We start from the raw sequence: 22,809 nt of genomic DNA, 5'->3' as shown, positions 1-22,809 counted from the left end.
CTCACTTAGATGGAGCTGTTAGCGCTCCACTGGAATAGGTGCTAGTCATCGAATTTGGCTCAATTTCGATTTCACTTGCCCCAACAGGTTTTCGCAAACAGAGTTTATTGTCCAATGAAGGAAGGTTGGCATGGGTGCCAGTCATCAAATTTGGTTCGATTTCGATTTCACTTGCCTCAACAGGTCTTCGCAAGCAGAGTTTTGTGTCCAAAGAAGGAAAGGTATGCATAAGTGGGCTGGCTACACCCCTGGTAAAGGCCATGTGTTATGGTCTCACTTGTTTTGCCGGGTCTTCTCACACACAGCATATTTCCAAAGGTCTCGGTCACTAGTCATTGTCTCGGTGAGGCCTAATGTTCGAAGGTCGTGCTTCACCACCTCATCCCAGGTTTTCCTGGGTCTACCTTTTCCACAAGTTCCCTCAACCGCTAGGGTGTGGCATTTTTCACACAGCTATCCTCATCCATTCTTGCCACATGACCATACCAGCGCAATTGTCTCTCTTGCACACCACATCTGATGTGTCTTAGGTCCAACTTTTCTCTCAAGGTACTCACACTCTGTTGAGTATGAACACTGACATTACACATCCATTGGATCATACTGGCTTCATTCCTTGCAAGCTTACGCATATCTTCAGCAGTCACGGCCCATGTTTCACTGCCATGTAGCATGGCTGTTTGTACACATGCATCATACAGTCTGCCTTTTACTCTGAGCGAGAGGTTCTTTGTCACCTATATGATAAACTAAAATATGTTAGAATAGATAAAATAAAATAGAGATATTTTATTTTCAGGCAACAGACAAAGATTCCAACTCTGTGATGACTTACAGCATTATTGGTGGAAATACGAACGATAATGCTTTCAGGATTGATAGCAACACTGGTGTTATTTCAGTTGTACGGTCCTTAATGATGGAAGATGCACCACAAAACTCCAGCACGTAAGTCATTAGTTGTTGTCAGTAATTTTTACACACACTCACTCACAATGACATCCACACTCGCTCACAATGACAGCCACACTCGCTCACAATGACCTCCACACTCACTCACAATGACCTCCACACTCACTCACAATGACATCCACACTTGCTCACAATGACCTCCACACTCACTCACAGTGACATCCACACTTGCTCACAATGACATCCACACTCGCTCTCGCTCACAATGGCATCCACACTCACTCACAATGGCATCCACACTCACTCACAATGGCATCCACACTCACTCACAATGGCATCCACACTCACTCACAATGGCATCCACACTCGCTCACAATGACATCTACACTCACAATGACATCCACACTCGCTCACAATGGCATCCACACTTGCTTACAATGGCATACACACTCACTCACAATGACTTCCACACTCACAATGACATCCACACTCGCTCACAATGACCTCCACACTCACTCACAATGACCTCCACACTCACTCACAATGACCTCCACACTCGCTCACAATGACCTCCACACTCACTCACAGTGACATCCACACTTGCTCACAATGACATCCACACTCGCTCACAATGGCATCCACACTCACTCACAATGGCATCCACACTCACTCACAATGGCATCCACACTCACTCACAATGACATCTACACTCACAATGACATCCACACTCGCTCACAATGGCATCCACACTCACTCACAATGGCATCCACACTCGCTTACAATGGCATACACACTCACTCACGATGACATCTACACTCACTCACAATGATATCCACACTCGCTCACAATGACATCCACACTCGCTCACAATGGCATCCACACTCACTCACAATCACTCCTATTCACAAACTCTCCTATACATTTATTTCTTTTTAATATGAAGAAAAAAGACTCAGATGGCGAGCTGGCAGAATCGTTAGCACGCTGGACAAAGTACTCAGTAGCATTTCACCTGTCTTTACATTCTGAGTTCAAACTCTGCCAAGGTCGGCTTTGCCTTTTGTTCTTTTGGGATCATCAAAAGAAGTACCATTTGAGCAGTGAGTTTTTATACTGCAGTGTTTGAATCTTTCGAAAAGAACCCTCTGTACGGATAGGAACAGTACAGTATGTACATTAAACCTACAGGTTAACTGCAAAACTGGGAAAGTAGCCTATAGAATAAGTTATACAGGGGCATAGGGCAGAAACATCACAGTGACATATATATTGGAGAGACAATTCGTAGCAGAAGGGAGAGGGTAAAAACACTGGTGAAAACTTAAAGAGGAGAAAAAAGATGGTGTAGGGTCAGAGGAGAAAATGGAGACATAGAGAGAAACATTACACTATGCAACCCTCACTCACACACAAGAGACACACACACACACATAGAGGCGCAGATGCAAACGCATGCACAGACAAAGATATGTACTGCAAAAAGAAGAGATGGAATAAACAAAATAAAGCCAGAAAGCAGAGACACAATGAAGAAGAACAAATTGTCATGGAGGAGGTCACAAATGTGTGAGGAAAAAGCTTTGACAAAATAATCAATAACTAATAATAGTAATAAAGCTGAAGTGAAATGGTATGTTTACTGGAAAAATGACCATCCCTAAATAAAACAATATCTGTATCAAGACATGATTTCACATGAAGTATCTTGCAAAGCGAATAGGGAAATGTAAAAATGGAAATAACAGAACATTAAATTCCTGCTTCATATTCATTTCAAAAGTTTTGTGTCAGAACAAATATTGTTGCATTTATGTCGAGATACTTTGGTTCTTCCTTAATCAGATCGTTTTTTATTCATGTATTTATTTTAATGCATTACAACAATTGTTTTTGTTGTACAAATGCAAATTTACCACTGATATCCTTTCTTAGTGCAAGAGTAATTCTTAGATCAGGGGTACTCAACCATTTTTAGCTAATGGGCCCCTTTAACTCCTCTTTTACATGGCTGGACTCTCATAGCCTCTCAACGTTTAAAAAACCCTATTATTCTATTTTAATAAACATTACTAGGAATTGTGTTGAAAAATTGTGAAAATATTTTTTGTGTTCTGTAGAAGTATAACCTGTTCATTGCACATAAATTTTAACAAAATCACATATAGATCCCAGAGGCCAATATTACCCCCTTCCCAAGTCATGTGGATGCCTGAGGGTCATATGGACTCCAGTTGAGAATCGCTAATCAAGACAGAAAGTGGGACAAACCTCGAGATAAAAGATATTAATAAATTTTAAAAAGAATTAATAAGAAAAGCGAATAATAACGATATTCCTTTCTACTATAGGTATGAGGCCTGAACATTTGTGGGAGGGGTTAAGTTGATTGCATCAACTTCAGTACGCAACTGGTACTTAATTTATTGACCCTGAAAGGATAAAAAGCAAAATCGACCTTGGCAGAATTTGAACTCAGAATATAATGATGAATGAAATATCGCTAAGCATTTTGCCTGGCATGCTAATGATTTTGCTAGCTCACCACCCTAATGATAATAATAATAACAACAACAACAATAATAAAATGGTTTCAGATTTTGCCACAAGGGCAGCAATTTTGGGGGAAGGGATAAGTCAATTACACCGACCCCAGTATTCAACTGGTACTTATTTCATCAACCTTAAAAGAATGAAAGGTAAAGTCAACCTTGGCGGAATTTGAACTCAGAATGTAGCGATGGGCGAAATACCACTAAGCATTTCGTCTGGTGCATTAACGATTCCACCAGCTTGTCATCCTAATGATGATGATAACTATAATAATAATAATAGTGGTTTACCACAGGTAAAATAAATCTTTGCCAAAAGGATCCCAGCAACGACAATATAGTGGATAATTACTGGCTTATCACCTGTCTGCACCTGATGTGGAAGCTGATGACAGGAATAATATCTAATTATGTGTATAACTTCCTGGAAATGAATGACAAACTGCCAGTGGAATAGAAAGGGTACAGAAGGAAAAGCCGAGGGACAAAAGACCAATTTCTGATAGATGGAATGGTACTGAACGACTGCAAGAAAAGACTAATCTGGGCATGGCTTGGATCAATTATAAGAAGGCGTATGGCATGGTCTCCCATTTCTGGATTTTTAGAAAGTCTTGAGCTGGTACAGATGTCAGATAATATATCAAATTTTATAAGGGGATCAATGAATGCTGGGGACAGCTAAAATTTTGAGATTGGTACTTGGATGTTGAATGTCTCTCATGATAATTAACAGCCAAGTATCAAAACTTATAACATGCGGAAAGAGACCCTGTGAGACCTTTGACGGCAGGCTGCTGTCTACGCTCACAGAATCTACTAGAACAAAGATCAAAAGATCTGAGAAGTAAAACAACAATAATAAATGACAATTTATTATCTAAATGCAATAAAAATGCCTTGAATTTTCTGCATGTGATGTTTATTTTCTTGTTTTGATAGGATATTTCTGACGGTATTGGCAACTGATAATGGTGCTAATGTTCAGTCATCTTCAACTTTGGCCACTATCAATATAATAGTAAGTAGATATGTTTCTCTTTAATTACTTTCTGCATTAACACTACATTTGTTTACAATTAACACAGGAAAATAGATAAATAGTTACCAGGGCAGCAAAAAATCACACAAGTAATTAGGACGTAACACCCTGTTTTTAAAGGTAGAAACTCCGGGTTGATGTGAAATATTTTGTATAATTTATATAAATATATAAATAGAGTTAAACGCAGGTGTTATTCAAATTCTTTTACTTCCGACACATGTTTCGAAGACAACATTGGTATTATTCCAAAGAATAAAATGATATGAAACAATGTAATCTTCTCTTCGGGGAGATGAAGAAATAAACCAAACTCATCAATAAGACATTTTAAAAGAATGTGATGGATGTGTGTAATGATGAACAGAGTGCTATTAATTTTTAAAAAAAACCTTTAGAGGATATAACATCAAACGTAGCCTATAGAAAGAGGATTCATATGTATATGTGTACATATGTATATATATATATATATATATATATACTTGTATTTGTAGGTGGGGTTACTGCAGATCCCACATCTACCATCTCCACACTGTTTTACAAAGAATTTGGTTTTTGTCTCTGATGAGAATTTCGCTCTTGTTAGTTATTTCTTCGGATTTTTCTCTTGGCATTTACTTTTTTTAATGCAGTATTTGTTTAATATGTTTCCCATTTTGGGGCTTTGTAGGACTATTGGTAGGTTTGAATGTATGATTTGAAACATGTTGGTAACTCCAGGGTTGTGTGTGTTTATGAAAGGTTTGTTGTATCTTTTCGTTTGTTTTGGTTGTTTTTACTGTTTCATCTTCTGGAACAGATTAGAGAAGATCTATGAACATTCCGCAACATCCTCAACACACTGCACCCATCTATCAACTTCACAATAGATACCAGCCACAACGAACTTCCCTTCCTAGACATCAACATCAAGATACACAACTCCATCGTCACAACAGACATCTACTACAAAAAAAACCGACACACACCAATATTTAATTTTCTACTCCTGCCACCCATCCCACATAAAAAGAGACATTCCATATAGCATGGCAAGACGCATATGCAGCATAGTGACCGACTCACAAACACGCTAAATAAGACTAAATGAACTTAAAAACTTCCTACTAGAACAGAAATACCCACTCAAATTAATGAAAAACGGAATCTCAAGAGCAATGAAACTGGACATCACACAACTCAGAACTCCAAAAACAAAAAACAAAGAAAACATCATCCCTTTCATAAACACACACAACCCTGGAGTTACCAACATGGTATAGCTTTCAATGCCAAAATTTGGCACAATTCCTTCCATGATCTTCCAGATGTATATTACTGCATACCTCTCCCATATTCTCTCCAGGGAGTAGAGTCTTAGCTGTTTCAACCTTTCCCAGTAGCTGAGCTTTTGCAAAGAGATGATATTCTTTGTGAAACTTCTCTGGATTGCTTCAAGGTCTGCTGTTAATTTCACACTGTGGGTGATCATAGCTGTGAGCAGTAATCCAGGCCGCTGAGGACGAATGTCCTCCAGAGGACTGTCATGGTTTCCTTATCTCTGGTTCTGAATGTTCTTAGGATCCATCCAGCCAGTCGTCTGTACTTTGTCGCCATCCTGGTAATGTGTACTTGGAAAGAGGTATCATCACTGACTTAGGCTCCGGGAGTGTTGAGTAACTGCCTCAACACCCAGTCATAATGTTGTAAGAGCTGGGTCAGACAGCTCCTACATGGTCGAAAGTTATGCTGGGTATCACTCAGCAAGTTATGTTCTTCAAGGAATGCGTTTAGTTTCCCTCTGACTATCCATTCCATGACTTTGCTGGTGAAGTCAGAGAGATAGGCCTATAGTTTTTGGCACCTGCTCTAATTCCCCCTTTATATGTATATATATATCTATATCAAAACACTTTGATAATTTGTTGGCACTCGACTAGATTCACGCTTGAAACTCAAGAGTACCAATGAATTTGGATCAAACTGTTTTGATCTATACATGTAACTCTCAATAAATGTGTTGAGTGCCCTTCTTTCGTTTGTCCACTCACTCATATTTTTTAATTCTCTCACTGTTTATTTCCTCGTGTTCCTTTCTGTTGAAGAGCATAGGCTCGAAACATTAAAGACTTTCTCTCCTTTCCAAGTGACAAACTAATACATCTGCTTGTTGTTTATACACCTGTCTTTGTCTTTTGATTTTCTGTAAATTTCAACTATATATATATATATATATATATATATATATAAAACAAATCAAATTGCGATAAAATAAAAATAATTATAATCGCTGGTATTACTAACACAAGCCATATATTTTTCATATATCAGTACATTAAGGCGAAATATGTGCTAGGAATACAGAAGCTTATATATATATATATATGCATATATATATATATATGCATATATATATATATATGCATATATATATGCGAGTGTATGTGTGTGTGCATCTGTGTGCTTTTTTTTCTATTAATTTGTAATTTGTATATTCTAAGGATATCAACAATAACAGGCCAGAATTCCTGCTTCCGACATACGAGGTGACCGTGAAGGAATTTTTACCTGTTGGTAAGTACAATAATCCATGTTTATTGTTTTACCTTTTAATTACAGTATAAATAGGAATGTACATATATACATACACACATACATACATAGGAGGAAAGAAAGGAGTGTGGGGCTGTGCTTGAACGCCTTCTGATCAACAAAGCTGTTCTTAATGAAGCCAAGCAACATTGCCGTAATCTCTTAATGGCTAGATTTCCAGAAGGCGTTCAACTCTGTGTCCCACTCATGGGTTATAGAATTACAACACCTTGCCAAAGGACCAGCTGCTTTAGTGAATGCCTTTGAAAGACTGACTGGCAACTACTAAAGCAACACCTATTATTACAGACCGAATTAGACTATCGACATATTCCTGGGTGATAGTTTATCTGTGATGCTGTTTGTGCTGGTAGTGAATACCATGTCAGCCCTGTTAACAAAATGCTGGAGAGTGCATGCTGGGATAGACAGAAAGGTAATAAAGTTAATGTTACCCACACGTTTTTTGTTGATGACCTAAAGTTGTATTCCGATAATATAACCAACATCAAAAGACAATTAGAACTAGTCATAAGATTTAGGAATGGGGTTGGGGCAAGAGAAATACTCGTACACGATAGTCAACTGGAGAAAGATTGTCAACCAGACAGAGAACATGTACATCAATGGCTCGTCTATCTCCACTATCTCTAATAATGAAGGCGGCAAGTTGGCAGAAACGTTAGTACGCCGGGCGAAATGCGTAGCCGTATTTTGTCTGCTGTTACGTTGTGAGTTCAAATTCCGCCGAGGTCGACTTTGCCTTTCATCCTTTCGGGGTCGATAAATTAAGTACCAGTTACGCACTGGGGTCTATGTAATTGACTTAATCCCTTTGTCTGTCCCCTCTATGTTTAGCCCCTTGTGGGTAATAAAGAAATATATCTCTAATGATGAAAGCAACAAGTACCTCGGAATCAATGAGAATGTTGCATACATTGGTGTTGTCACAAGCCAGAATAACAAAAGAGTACTTCTGTAGACTCCAGAAAGTATAGAACCCAGAGTTGTCTGCATTTAACAAGATCGTATCTTACAAAGCTTTTGCAGTACCAGTGCTAGTATCAGCATTTGGGATATTGGACTGGACACCTGATAAGGTACACAGCCCTGGACATCAAAACTGACCACCACTGGCAACTTTCACATTAACAGTGATAGTGATGGCGGCGGCGGTGGAGGCGTGAGGTCCTTCGAATGTCGTATCGTATCATTCAGACAACACCTGCTGAACAGTAAAGAAAGAAACGAGTACATTCCATGCACAGTCAAAATGTGAGATCAACTACTGTGTAGGTATTCTGAGAATATAACCGTCTCATGCAACCCAAATGAGGCTGGACAAGTCTACCTACACAGAAGCTTGGAAGGGGAGCAGGTATCATACCAACAAAATGCAATGCATGGGTACGTACCCTGTAAGCTAGAGCGCAACAACAACATTGACTGAAAGAGTAGCCTCCCCTGGACTTGTGACAGATACATTACATCCCAACTCGAACGATACACCTTCGCTATTCAAGGACATGAGATATCTAATAAATACCTGATAAACAAGACCAAACCTCGAAGATGTGATAGAAAATGTCGGCTCTGCTATACCAGAGTGGAAGATATCACCCACATCCAGTTCTATATATAAGAGATGAGGAATTACGTACATTATTTACATTTAACGGATATTTGTCCTCATCTTGTTTGTTGTTAACACAACGTTTCGGCTGATATACCCTTCATCAGGTGTCTTGGGGAAATTTCGAACCTGGGTTCTCATTCCTAAGGTATTTTTCGGTATTGTTACTATTATTATTATTATTATTATTATTATTATTCAGGTCACTGCTTGGAATCGAACTTGGAATTTTGGGGTTAGTAGCCCGCGCTCTTAACCACTAAGCCATATGCCCGTAAGAGCACAGGCTACTAACCCCAAGATTCCAAGTTTGATTCCAAGTAGTGACCTGAATAATAATAATAATAATAGTAACATTGAAAAATACCTTAGGAATGAGAACCCAGGATCGAAATTTCCCCAAAGACACCTGATGAAGGCTGGAGGGTAGATCAGCCGAAATGTTGTGTTAACAACAAACAAGATGAGGACAAATATCTGTCAAACGTAAATGATGTACATAATGTATCACCCACATCCCCAGTAGCTTCCCCAAAATGTCTGCAAGATACTCCCTGCCCCTGAGGCACGATATAGTTGCAAAGACTATTTACAATGCTCTCTGAAGTACATCAATAATATTGATTTAAAAATGGAAGAAGTAGAATCCACAGAAGCAAAAATATGCCAACCAGTTCCAATGTTGCATTAATCTTACAATGGTTTTGGTCAGTTATTTATTTCCTTGTAGGCATTTGAATTTCTTCTTAAAATTACATAAAGTTGGGATGGGAAAATTGGTGGGCTGCATAATTCATACCATTATATGTTACACCGTCTTAATCAGTAGAATTGTTATGTGTGCCAGTCATTCCATCGACACTTACATTACCAAAATTCGTGTTGGAGTTCTAAATATCTATTTCTTTACTGCCCACAAGGGGCTAAACACAGAGGGGACCAACAAAGACAAACAAACGGATTAAGTCGATTACATCGACCCCAGTGCGTAACTGGTACTTATTTAATCGAGCCCGAAAGGATGAAAGGCAAAGTCGACCTCGGCGGAATTTGAACTCAGAACGTAACGGCAGACGAAATACCGCTAAGTATTTTGCCCGGCGTGCTAACGTTTCTGCCAACTAGCCGCCTGGAGTTCTAAATATCATTTCGTCCTCCAATTGTTTCAAAAGGATTATAGCCGTAATCCTTGTTGATATTGTTCTTACAATTGTTGTTATTTTAGCCTAATTGTTAGCACAAATGTAGAGTTTGCTGCTGCATTGAGACTGCTCATGTGGTGAAGAACAGACTTGGGGTTGCAATGAGTTGCTTAGTGCTGCCATTAGATTTTCAAGCGTACAGTTTATTTGAACAACAGCTGGAACAACAGCAGAGAGAACAGCTAAGAGGAGGCAGATTTCCCAATTATTGATTAAGCAGGTGTTATTCTTTAAACTATATCTAAAAAGGCAACAAAAATTACTTATTATTACAAGTCATAGCTGGGGAAATTTCTACCAGACGAGTATTAATGAAAAGCTGTTTCCAAAATACAGTCACCATCTCTTCCTTCCTTCCTTCCTTCCTTCTTTCCTTCCTTCCTTCCTTCCTTCCTTCCTTCCTTCCTTCTTTCCTTCCTTCCTTCCTTCTTTCCTTCCTTCCTTCCTTCCTTCCTTCCTTCCTTCCTTCTTTCCTTCCTTCCTTCCTTCTTTCCTTCCTTCCTTCCTTCTTTCCTTCCTTCCTTTCTATATACATGCACATACACATGTAATGTGTGTGTGTGTGTGTGTATTTGTGTGTAACATATCAATGCTTATGGTACATGCAGAATGCAGATTTGTAAAGACGTCTATGTCATAGATACACACACACACACATATACCCATGTGCATTTAAATACCTATGTGTACATAATCTCACACACATGAATGTAAGCATGCACACGCGCCTCTTTAAAGCCATATCAAAACATATGTAAAGGGATAAATGATATCACCATTGGATCATACATACGCATGCATACATCCATACCAAACACAAAGATTTGCATGCTCCCACACACACACACATAATATTACGCATCGTATCCACAAAATAAATTAGAATTTGATAATAAGCAGCAATAGAAGCCGTATTAATACCAAAAGATGGTGTTTATCTCCCATTTAAAAGTGGATGTTGTTTTAGAACACAAAATACTGTGTTATTTACCATGAGAGAACCTCTCAAATGTTTCATGGTGCATATAAGCACTCTTGATTTATATCACTAGCAGGAGATAATTCTCTGCTATCACCGCCGTATTTGATATTTTAGATATGTTGTTGGTTATTTGAAAGAAACAAAATTAATTCTATTTACGCTAAAGAGGAATTGATTTCATCATCATCATTGTTTAACGTCCGTTTTCCATGCTAGCATGGGTTGGACGGTTCGACCGGGGTCTGGGAAGCCATGGGACTGCACCAGGCTCCAGTTTGATCTGGCAGTGTTTCTACAGCTGGATGCCCTTCCTAACGCCAACCACCCCGTGAGTGTAGCAGGTGCTTTTTACGTGCCAGGCAAGGCTGGCAACGGTCACGATCGGTTGGTGCTTTTTACGTGCCACTAGCACAGAAGCCAGTCAAGGCGGTGCTGGCATCGGCCAAGTTCGGATGGTGCTTTTTACGTGCCACCAGCACAGGGATCACAACTACTATTTCCATTGATTTTCGATGTTGATGTACTTGACTCAATAGGTGATTCATAAAATCTCAAAATCGACAAAATACATTACAATGACTAGGAATATTGACACATTATCAGAGAGTCATTGGAAACAACCGCAGTATTCATGTAGGATCATGAAGCTTGCATGTATAAACAGTAAACAATACATTACGACTAAGTGTGACATAGATCTTATGTAGATTTATTATGAATCCAGACCTCGTTGCACTGATGATAGGTTTGAAGTGAAATTTCTTTCACTGGAAGATGATGATTTAATTTCATTCACAATCAAATTAATTATTTATTTAATTTAAAAGAAAGGAAACTAACTAAATATCTAATGGATCTAGCAATATAGGTTGTCTAAAAACGAACCTGTTTGGTAGGAAAATTCCCATCATGGAATGCTCATATCTCTTGTAGAATCGAAATGCTATTTTCGTTGGAAAGTTATATACGTTATAAAAACCACTTTCCAGAATAAAGTTATTAACACTTAAAAATAGTAACTTTATTTTGCTAGTTGATTATATCGACCCCGGTGCTTGACCACTGGGACATATTGTTATTGACTCGGAAAGATGAAAAGCAAAGTTGACCACGGCAGAAATTGAATTCAGAGCCTGTAAAAACTGATGAAATGCTACTGTGCACTTTGTCCAACATGCCACAGCTCGCAGTCTTAATAATGATAATAATAATAATAATAATAATGATAAAGAGAGTCAAAATTATTGAAAAGGTTGCAAGACACAACGAAAATTTTAGGAAAATAAAAATAAGTAAAAAGTGGAAATTTTACCAGTGAGTGTGTTACATTATAAGGCACAAAAAGACAATGACTCTCCCCAGACACAACAGAATATGCTTCAACACACAAACTCATATAAAGAATCTTGCAAACCAAATCCAAAAATGAAATATAATAATAAAGAGTTAATAAAGAACAGTTGATAAAGTGTGGAATAGGAGAAAAGGGACAAGAATGAAATTTAAAGAGAGCATGTTAAACAGACTGAAGAGAAACATTTGTGTGGTCAGTTTTGGAAAGACTATGAGGATGTATGTGGAAGAAAATCCTGAGCTTGGTTCAAAAAAGAAAGGGCAGTTAAAAAAGAAACAGAGAGCCCTTATTATAGCAGCTCAAGATCAAACAATAAAAACAAACAAGTTGAGAAAATATGTGTCTGGGGAGAAAGAGTCATAAAAATGTAGAGCCTGTGAAATTTGGGAAGAGACAGTGGCAGACATTGTTGCAGAATGATATGAAGAATATAAGAAATGGTGAGATGATCAAGTTGTGAACATTTTACACTGATAGCTTTGTGAGAAATGGGGATTTGAGTCTGGAGGTACCTGGTGTGATCACGAGGTCGAAAGAATGATGGAGTGGGAGAAATGCAAAATTTTATGGGAATTTCCCATTCAAATTGATAAAAAGCTAAAAAATAATAGACCAGACATAACAATAATGGACAAGGAAAAGCAAAGTTGCTTGCTTGTTGATCCATCATGTCCATTTGATTCCAGGATTCTAAAGAAAGAGGATGAAAAATTAGTAAAAAAAAAAAAAAAGCCCTTAAAAATTTGAAATTGCAAGGATTTGGAGTATGAAAACTGTAAAGGTTTTTAATTGGTGCATTGGGAACTGTAATTAAAAATATAGACAAATGGTTGAAGGAGATTGGAACTGAATGTCTTGTAGAGCTTCTACAGAAAGTTTGCCTCTTAGGGACAGGAATGATTATCTGGGTGGTTTTGAGCACTTGAAAGACTATTGAAAGCTTGTGGGTACCTAAGGTTTCAGGTATCAACCCACTCTCTACATGAATTCTACCTGGAATAAGAACACACCTGAGTCAAATCACTATAATAGTAATAACAACACCTGAGCGTCACTTTGGGATGTGTGACACTCGGCAAGAAATGGGAAGAAGAAGAAGGAGAAATAATATTTTTATAGGGAAGATTATTATTATTGCTGTTGATAAGATGGCAAGCTGGAAGAATGGTCAGCCGTATGAGATGCTTAGCAGCATTTCGTCCGTCTTCACATTTTGAGTTCAAATTCCACCTTTCATTCTTTCAGGGGTCAATAAATTAAGTACCAGTGAAACACTGGGGTCAATGTAATTCATCATCCCCTCCCCACAAATTTGAGGCCTTGTGCCTTTAGTAGAAAAGATTATTATTACTGTTGTTGTTGCTATTTAGTAGACAAATATATAACTTATTCAATTTTGATTAACTTATTTGCATGAGTTTAGAATCTTATTTCTTAACTGCTTCACTATATTTTTATTCATGTATTTAATCATATGCGTTTTGTATTAGAAATACATTTTAATTTATATTATGTATCGTTTATTTTCATAAAAACCAAACATATGTTTAGCTGCTATAGAATTTCTGTTTTTATCACTTTCTTTATTTTTGTATTTAAATTACATTAAAATATATAAATAACCCAATATGTTTTAGAAAAGTTTTGGAAATTTTCTTGAAAAGATCACCTGCTGAAAGAAATATCAGAAGCTAAAAAACCACAAACAACAACAAACATACAAACGAAACAAACAGCAGCTCGCATCCACATATCTATAGTTACAAACATATACACTAGCATCCACATATACTATTTTCACATCCACATCTACACTTACAAACACAAGCTCTGAATCTATTTGAATTTATCAACTTAAAAAAGACCAGATGATTCTATTTTCGTTTTAGATTTAGACATTCAGGAAAACATTCTCCTTGAACATTGTCGCCTCAACCAAAAATTTCTTGCGTTTTCAGAAGAGTTGTTATCAACATCAATGCTAGTAACACCAACAACTAACAGCATTGTCGCTATTACAACTGTTTGTAACTTAAACGACCCTATTCTTACGACTATCACCTCTCACACAAATTCAACAAATCCAACGTATTTGCTTCAACACCAATGTTATCACCATTTCAATATATGCCCAGCACCAATAAGTTCTAGGTAACAATAAACAATATGGCACAACCAGTTTGAGGTGGCGAGCAGTCAGAATCGCTTGCCGGACAAAACAGTTTTTAGCCAATTTGCTTTTTTGCTAATTTTTCTCAATAATATTCTGCATTATCTTAACAACACTATTAACTTTTATGTTGCCTTCAAAATTCTCATCGTTTTCTGAAATAAATGTTCGGAGGCTTTAGATAAAATCTCCAGAACTGAAACCGGTCACAGAGGAGTCCATTCTGCAACGAGTCATCTCATAGTTTTAATATTCTTAATTGCTTGCAATTAAGAATATTAAAAATAGTTCTTCAATTGGCTGATGTTTATCATTAATCATTGCAATCAGCTGATTTCAAGTTCTTCTAAGAGAAGAAGCTTTAAAATGGAAATAAACGAGTTTGTTGGAATCTGTAGAGTGAATTGGGCTTTGAAAGATGCATCATCCGAAGGAAATTGTTGCATCAAGTCAAAAGTTTTGCAATATTTTGGTAACTTATTTGTTTTATTCATCAAGTTAAATTAAAAGCAGCCCAGAATTCAAAGTGGAGGTCATCATTTGTGGCACTGTCTGCAGCCATGTTTCTGCCAATTCTTTGATCCCACATTGATACCAGTTCTTGTCCTTCGAGGTGAAGAACTCCTTCACTGAAGCTTCTGCCTCCTCTTGGATGAGGAAGTGTTGCGAGTGCAGCAAGGAACCATGGATTGGATCAAGAAATAAAATGATGTGTACGAGGATCGGCTGGAAAGTTCATAGGCTGACCAAGACACTCTCATTGAATGTGATCATATGGGGTTAGCTGTCAGTTTACCTGGAAAGAAACAATGCAGTTATTAATAAGAAGAGTTGAAATTAATGCAGGCAAGATTTCACAGCTCTTGCATCACTTCTTCAGGCAGATAAGAGAATGAGAGTAACGAAAAAGACTTGTCAAAGTGTGGGTTTTTTGCTCTAGTAACCAAACCTTTTGAGATAGGGATTTCTAACCTAGCCCACTCACATCCTCACCTCATTTTACATGTCCCTGTAAATTTTGGAGTCAATCCGATGGGATCTAGTGCCCTTTAACCCGTTCTCAATGCCAAAACCAGACAAACAAACTTTTTGCATTTCAGAATTATAATATAGAGGCTAGCTTAAGGTGACCCGCGCGTAGAGTGGGTAAGAGTGTGGTTCTTACTTTCTGTTGCTTCCTTTCTGTTTTTTATCACCACATTCTCTCTCTTTGTTTCTCTCACTTTCCCACTCTCTTACTCTTCCTTTCTCTCGGACTCTCCCTCGCTTTCTCTTACTCTCTATCTTTCTCTATCTAACTCTCTCCCATTTATAAACAACAAAAGATCTTGAGTAAGTTGAGAAAGAAAATATTTTGAAAGATCAATCATAAATATCAGGCAGTGACAACGGAAAGGTCTGCTTCAAGGCAGACAGCAAAACACTAACATTTAAAAGAGACAGACGAACTTGTGAGCTGAATCAAAATAAAAAAAATATTGGAAACCAAGTTTGAAGGGATAGAATCTGAGGATAGTAGGCTCACCATGGCTGGCATTTCTTAACGACGGACAGCAACGTAGTGACAGTTTAATGGCTGGCGTAAAATTTTGAACTTGATGTAAAAGAAAATTCCTAAACACCAAGCTTTGAAGTGATTTTTTCTCACGACAGTAGACTCACCATGGCAAGCATTCAAAACTTCTTCATCATGGACGGCAACACATTGACGATTTAAAGGCTGGTGCAAATTTTTTAGCTTCATGTAACAGAGAATTCCTAAACACCTGCTCCTGTAAATTGCTAAACGATGATGATGATGTATATATATATATATATATACACATATATATATATGTGTGTGTGTGTTTATGTATCAATTTTGATTCTCAGGAATGTGCCATCCAACCATACACTCAGTCACTCACAGAATGCAGACAAAAACACAGACATACATATATACACAAATATATACATACATACATATATATGTATACAGTTATAATTGAATACACACACATATATCTATATATCTGTATATGCACATGTGAAGGCACGTGGCTTAGTGGTTAGGGTATTTGGCTCACGATTATAAGGTCCCAAGTTCAATTCCTGACAGCACATTGTGTCCTTGAGCAAGACACTTTATTTCACATTGCTCCAGTCCACTCACCTTGGCAAAAATGAGTATTACCCTGTATTTTGAAAGGTTAGCTGAATCTCCCTGAGAACAACATTAGGGGTACACATGTCTGTGGAGCGCTCAACCACTTGCATGTTAATTTCAGCAGCAGGCTGTTTCGTTGATGGGGTCAGCTAGAGCCCTCATCATTGCAACTGACAGGTTGCCAATACGCACGTTCTGGTAGTTGTTTAAATGTTGTTGAAATTAACTTGTTCATTATAGACCAATTTCTTTCTCTCTTTTACTTGTTTCAGTCATTTGACTGCGGCCATGCTGGAGCACCGCCTTTAATCGAGCAACTCGACCCCGGGACTTATTCTTTTGTAAGCCCAGTACTTATTTTATCGGTCTCTTTTGCCGAACCACTAAGTAACGGGGACATAAACACACCTGCATCGGTTGTCAAGCAATGCTAGGGGGACAAACACAGACACACAAACACACACACGCATATATATATATATATATACATATATACAACGGACTTCTTTCAGTTTCCGTCTACCAAATCCACTCACAAGGCTTTGGTCAGCCCGAGGCTATAGTAGAAGACACTTGCCCAAGGTGCCATGCAGTGGGACTGAACCCGGAACCATGTGGTTGGTTAGCAAGCTACTTACCACACAGCCACTCCTGTGCCTATGTAGTTGTTTAAATTTTGTTGAAATTAACTTGTTCGTTATAGACCAATTTCTTTATTTGAAAAATTTAAAGAAGATTGTTACAAAACTTGAAAACTAAAAGGACATGAGCAATTCAAATTAAGCTCGTACTGATAAGAAGAAACTGACTTTAATCAATTTTGATTAATCATTCTTAAGTTTATTTCGTTAATTAACAACTATGATTATTAGTAAATGGAAAGTGTAAGAAGAAAAAACTGACCATTTTCATTGTTTTATTATTTATTCCAGGAACCTCGGTGCTCTCTGTACAGGCAGTTGATAAAGACATTGGATCCAATGCACTAATTACTTACAGCATTAAAAGTGGCAGCTTCGATAATTTTAATATTGATTCACGTACTGGCAAGATTTATGTAGCATCTCAAGCAGTGCTGGATTTTGATGTCTATAGCAAATACAACATGCAGGTATGATGCTTGAAAAGCAGTAAAGTAGATACCATTTTCTTTTTTCTATTGTATTATCCACACAAAATCAAGCGAAATGATTCCAACGGGCTCATTAAATCGAGTTGTGAATTTGGCTTGGCAGATTATTTATTTTCCTCAGTGCTCATCGACACAATCTGTCGATGGATTCACGTTTGACTCCTTTTTAAATGTGTACATATATTCAATGTACAATATATTCTTTTATTCTTTTACTTGTTTCAGTCATTTTGACTCTGGCCATGCTGGAGTACCACCTTTAGTCAAGCAAATCGACCCTAGGACTTATTCTTTGTAAGCCTAGTACTTATATTATCGGTCTCTTTTGCTGAACTGCTAAGTTACGGGGACGTAAACACACCAGCTTCAGTTGTCAAGCGATGTTGTGGGGAAAAACACACACACACATATACACACAACGGACTTCTTTCAGTTTCCATTTACCAAATCTACTCACAAGGTTTTGGTCAGCCCGAGGCTATAGTAAAAGACACTTGCTCAAAGTGCTACGCAGTGGGACTGAACCCGGAACCATGTGGTTGGTTAGCAAGCTACATACCACACAGCCACTCCCGTGCCTATGTAAATGATAAACTGAATCTACAACCTTTTGTAGTAAGTCATTTTACGTGTGTCGCAAATACCTTTGGGAAATACATGCATGTTTACAGCCGCTCTTTTACTATCATCGTTAAGTTATAATCACCTAATTAAATACTTGATGCTCTAATGTGTGGAATGTATTTAGCCCTCTAATTTGTGGAAGGAGCCACCTTTCTCGCCCTGTCAGCTATGAAACCCATATCTATGGGAATATTTCAAATAGAATGAACAATTGTTAACAATCATCTTCAAAACCTTCTGCAGGAACTGTAGATGCCATCCGTCTCTTAAATTTTGGGCCAGAGCATCAGATCGTATCTTTGCTGCATACAATCAAGTCTGCTGCAACCATCACTCTCCACCGAATTATTGTAACTCTTTGACAGTGATCACAACCATCCTACACAACCATGCTACACTTCACTCCTTAACCAGTAGACTTTATTGTAGCAGCACAAAAAAGGAAGCCGGTGCATATGTGAAGGAAACAATTTTGTATCTCTTTAACCAAGAACATCACACACTTCAAAGCATTCAAAATGGCTACTGATGCTTGATATTACAATATGATCTCATATACATTCCATAAGAAGCAATGGGTCCTGAAGATTATATCAAGAAAATACTTTGGCCTTGAACTGCTGCTAATTCACTACAAAACTCAAGTGAGAATCATAAACCTACATTCCAGCCAGTGCTACTGCTATGCATACAAACCTTCCCTTCTGTATCCAAAAGAAAAACCATCCAGTTGATTGGGAAAAATTATCTTACTAATCACCTGTTCACCTCTAACACACAACTGCTAAGCTGTATGGCATCTCCCATCTGAAACATTAATCTTGCTTCGTTTTATTATTCATATTGTATCTTTCCCCAATAGATTTTGCACAAAACCACAATTCCAAAAGTGCAGAACATTTTCTCCCAATGAGTCAGTTTACAGATGTTGAAGCTGAATAGCGACCTCATCAGCTTCACCAGATTCACAAGTGTCTTCAGCATAGTGTCTTTCTCATGACTAAACCATTAAAATGCTGGAAACATATTTAGAAGCTTAACCCTTTTGTTACCAACCCGGCTGAAACCGTCTCTGGCCCTGTAGTACAAATGTCTTGTTTTCATAAGTTTTGAATTAAAATCTTCCACCAAACCTTAGTCACAATTTATGTTCCTAACACTAGCTAAATGATAACTAAGTTATTTTACTAAATTCTTTGTTATATTTAAAATTAGTTGAAAAAAACACAGAGCATCCCAAAATAAATACGATAACGAAAGGTTTAAAAGATAGGATCAAATAATCAACCTCAATAAATACAATGTGCATGTGTTTTATCAACTTGTCATATCAATGATGAAACCTGTTGAGTTCACTTCTTTATTTTTCTGTGAGCGATGAGACTAACAAGATATATTCATATTTGTTTACTTTCTACAGCGTAGATATGAACTGCAGACTACATGAAATTTATCTGAGATTTTTTAATATCAACTTTTTGTGCATAAAATATTAATTAATTATTTATGCCTCCGACTAATGTATGATATGGAAATTTAGTCAAGTCCTTTCAGCTATTTCCTAAATTGTGCTTGATTTGAAAACCCTTTGCTGTTCAGTTCCCTTTGTAAGTAATAATCACTTGAAGGGTGGTCAGTGTTATCTCCTTTCTTTCACGGTGAATCAGAATAACAATGCATTCATATTTGTTTACTTTCTACGGGATAAATATTATAAATTGTAGCTTAACTGCATCCATTGGCCAAAATAAGTTTAAGACCAGTGATGACAGTTCTATTCCTTCATGTATATGTTTTTAACAAAACCATATAAAATGATTTTACGTTTCACAGTTTATGTAGAATTTTTTTCTCTTTCAAGTGATATAGACATTATATGTCTTTCTACAATTTGAATAATTTTAATGCACAATTAATTGAAATGATTAAAAATTGTCAGCAAAACAAGTTTGAGACTGTACCAACATTATTTTGTTTAAATTGAAAATTTACAGCACAAATGATCAACGAACGAAAATATATTATTAGCCTCTAGTACGACGGCCGGTTGTACTGCATCACTTTGTTTAATAATCAAGCATTGTTACACATTAATTCATTATGGGAAAGCGTTGAAGTATCAGCCCAGTTACTGGTTCACCTGAAGATTGCTGCACCAGTATCACTTTTATTGTTGCCACTGCCCATGACCACCGTTGTCACTTGCTGGCACCGTCACTCATTGACACCGCTATCATCACTACCGCTGTCACATCCGCTATTTCTACTACTACTACTACTTCTAGACATACTATGTCTGAAAAGCGTGGGATGGTCATGGCTGAAAAGTTTTTGATCATTTGTCATTTAAATCAAAACTGATTTGCGACTGAAAATTCACCACGTATCATAGGTTCTTCCAACACCTAACGTCGAACACCACCCCTTGCATATCCTCCTCACCACCACCTTCACCTCCACATCACTAATAACATCCTATTTAATTCCATTTGTACCAACACCAATAAAGACTACGTAGCTGACATGGTGTTCCATGGAAGTGTCCTTTGAGAGGAGTATACAGTTGCATGAAAGTTTTCTTCCATGCAATATTTAGATGAAAGGATCGGAAAGGATATAAAAATAGTTTTAAACACTCAAGAGAAAAAAATATGTTTTAGTTTGCCTTCGTTATAATTCTTTGTTTTTATACTTCAGGTAATTGCTGAAGATCAAGGGACCCCAAGACTGACCGGCAACACGACTGTGATCATAAATCTCGAGGATATAAATAACAAGGCACCAAAGTTTGATCGCTCCGAGTATATCAAAACAGTTGATGAGAGTGAGTGAAGTTGAGAATCATTTATTGCTTTTGTCGGGGAGGAGAATCATCGGTTTCAAGTGTTGGCATAAGCTTAGTGAGAGGGGATAAGTCGATTAGATCAACTGGTACTATTTCGAAGGTGGCGAGCTGGCAGAAACGTTGGCAGTTGACTTTACCTTTCATCCTTGGTTGATAAATTAAGTACCAGTGATGCACTGGGGTCGATGTAATCGACTTAATCTGTTTGTCTGTACTTGTTTGTCCCCTCTATGTTTAGCCCCTTGTGGGTAGTAAAGAAATAGGTACTATTTCATTGACCCTTGAAAGGATGAAACTTTGGTGGAATTTGAACTCAGAACAGGAAGGCAGACGTAATGCTGTTAATCATTTTATCCAGTTTATATACTTTTTATCCAATTTCTCACTATCTCCTTTTTCTTAATACACATAATTAAGCAATGACAATAAGCAGAACTGAAGGATGAACGACGTCCATCTTGGTTCATTGTTCGGATTATTCCCGTCGCTTAAATGCCATCTTACTTCAAATCCCAAATTTTCTACCACCATTATACTCACTGCCTTTTACTAGTCTCTTACTTACGGTGATATTGTTAGCGTGTACATCACTTGAAGATCTCGAGTACTTTACCGATTTGCTGCATCAGTTTCCATTGGTCCACTTTCTTAAAGTCACATATCACTCCCAAATTCCCCAACCATACCTTACTAACTCTGCTACTCGATCTGCAATTTTTCTTTCTTCATCTGTGATGGTTTTGTCCATTATCCTTCATACCTCAGGCAGATTGATTTGTAACTTTTCTGCAATTTGAGGAGCTCTAATGGTCTCGGCCCTTCATTATTAACAATGGGACATTATTCTGCATTGTCTTCTTAAACTCTTTTCGGAATTTCTTTTCTTGTTGTAAATCTCTTAATGGATTTCTCTCTTGTCATTCTGCATAATTGTTGTTCTGTTGTTTGAAATATTCCTCGTTGTTACCATTCTTGGTACATCCTCTTTCTCTCTCCCCTTTTGGGTCTTCCATATTCACCTGTGCACTGACTTCTATAACAATGCTCCATAACAATTGCATTTATTTCTTTGTTCCACATTTTCCTTGATTCTTTATCCTTCTGGGCCCTTCCAGCTGCTCAATGAGAAATCTGCACGGCACCTCCACCACTGATTCAAGTCCCATTGAACATCTTATGCAGCAGCAGCTTTTGTTTTGAAAAAGGTTCTTGTTTCTGTTGTCTTATTTAGACGGCATTTGTCAACTAGATCGAAAATAGGTTTTGTCATTGGTTTAGAGGAACATACACAGCCATAGAAAAGTAGGCCTTTGCAGTTGTTGCCTATGATTGGTTTACCCTTACTGTCAATAACAGAGCTTCTTGTTCTTAATTCGAAAAGTATCCGGCAACATCGGTAACTGTGTTCTTTATTGTGCCCTGCCATTCAATACCTCTTTTTTCCTACTGTTTTCTCTTCAAGGGGTCGATAGCCATTGGCTGTTAGATATATGAGGCTGGGCTGAAAAGTTCATTTGCTGACCACGATGCAATGGTCGAACTTGATCAAATGTGTTTTATTTTTCAACACAGTCTCCTTAACTGTTCATACACTTCTCTCATCAGTGTCGCAGTGCTTGGATTCCATCATATAGAAGCTCTCAT

The 22,809-nt window shown here is 37.6% G+C and overlaps 1 protein-coding gene across 2 annotated transcripts in view; it reads left to right on the top strand.

Annotated features, from left to right (window-relative positions):
- The window catches only part of LOC115232553 (cadherin-23-like), a 137,942-nt gene that overhangs the window by 51,587 nt on the left and 63,546 nt on the right, over window positions 1-22,809 (top strand). For both annotated transcript variants that reach the window (XM_029802496.2, XM_036512221.1), the window contains exons 17-21: window positions 800-948; window positions 4,404-4,482; window positions 6,987-7,059; window positions 17,497-17,675; window positions 21,018-21,144. In XM_029802496.2, the coding sequence (XP_029658356.1) occupies window positions 800-948; window positions 4,404-4,482; window positions 6,987-7,059; window positions 17,497-17,675; window positions 21,018-21,144 (607 nt within the window). The remainder of the gene's footprint in view (window positions 1-799; window positions 949-4,403; window positions 4,483-6,986; window positions 7,060-17,496; window positions 17,676-21,017; window positions 21,145-22,809) is intronic.

The sequence above is a fragment of the Octopus sinensis genome, linkage group LG2 (genome assembly GCF_006345805.1).
Source record: "Octopus sinensis linkage group LG2, ASM634580v1, whole genome shotgun sequence".
NCBI lineage: Eukaryota > Metazoa > Mollusca > Cephalopoda > Octopoda > Octopodidae > Octopus > Octopus sinensis.
Note: the sequence above shows the minus strand (reverse complement) of the source record. Positions and strands in the feature narration are given on the sequence as shown.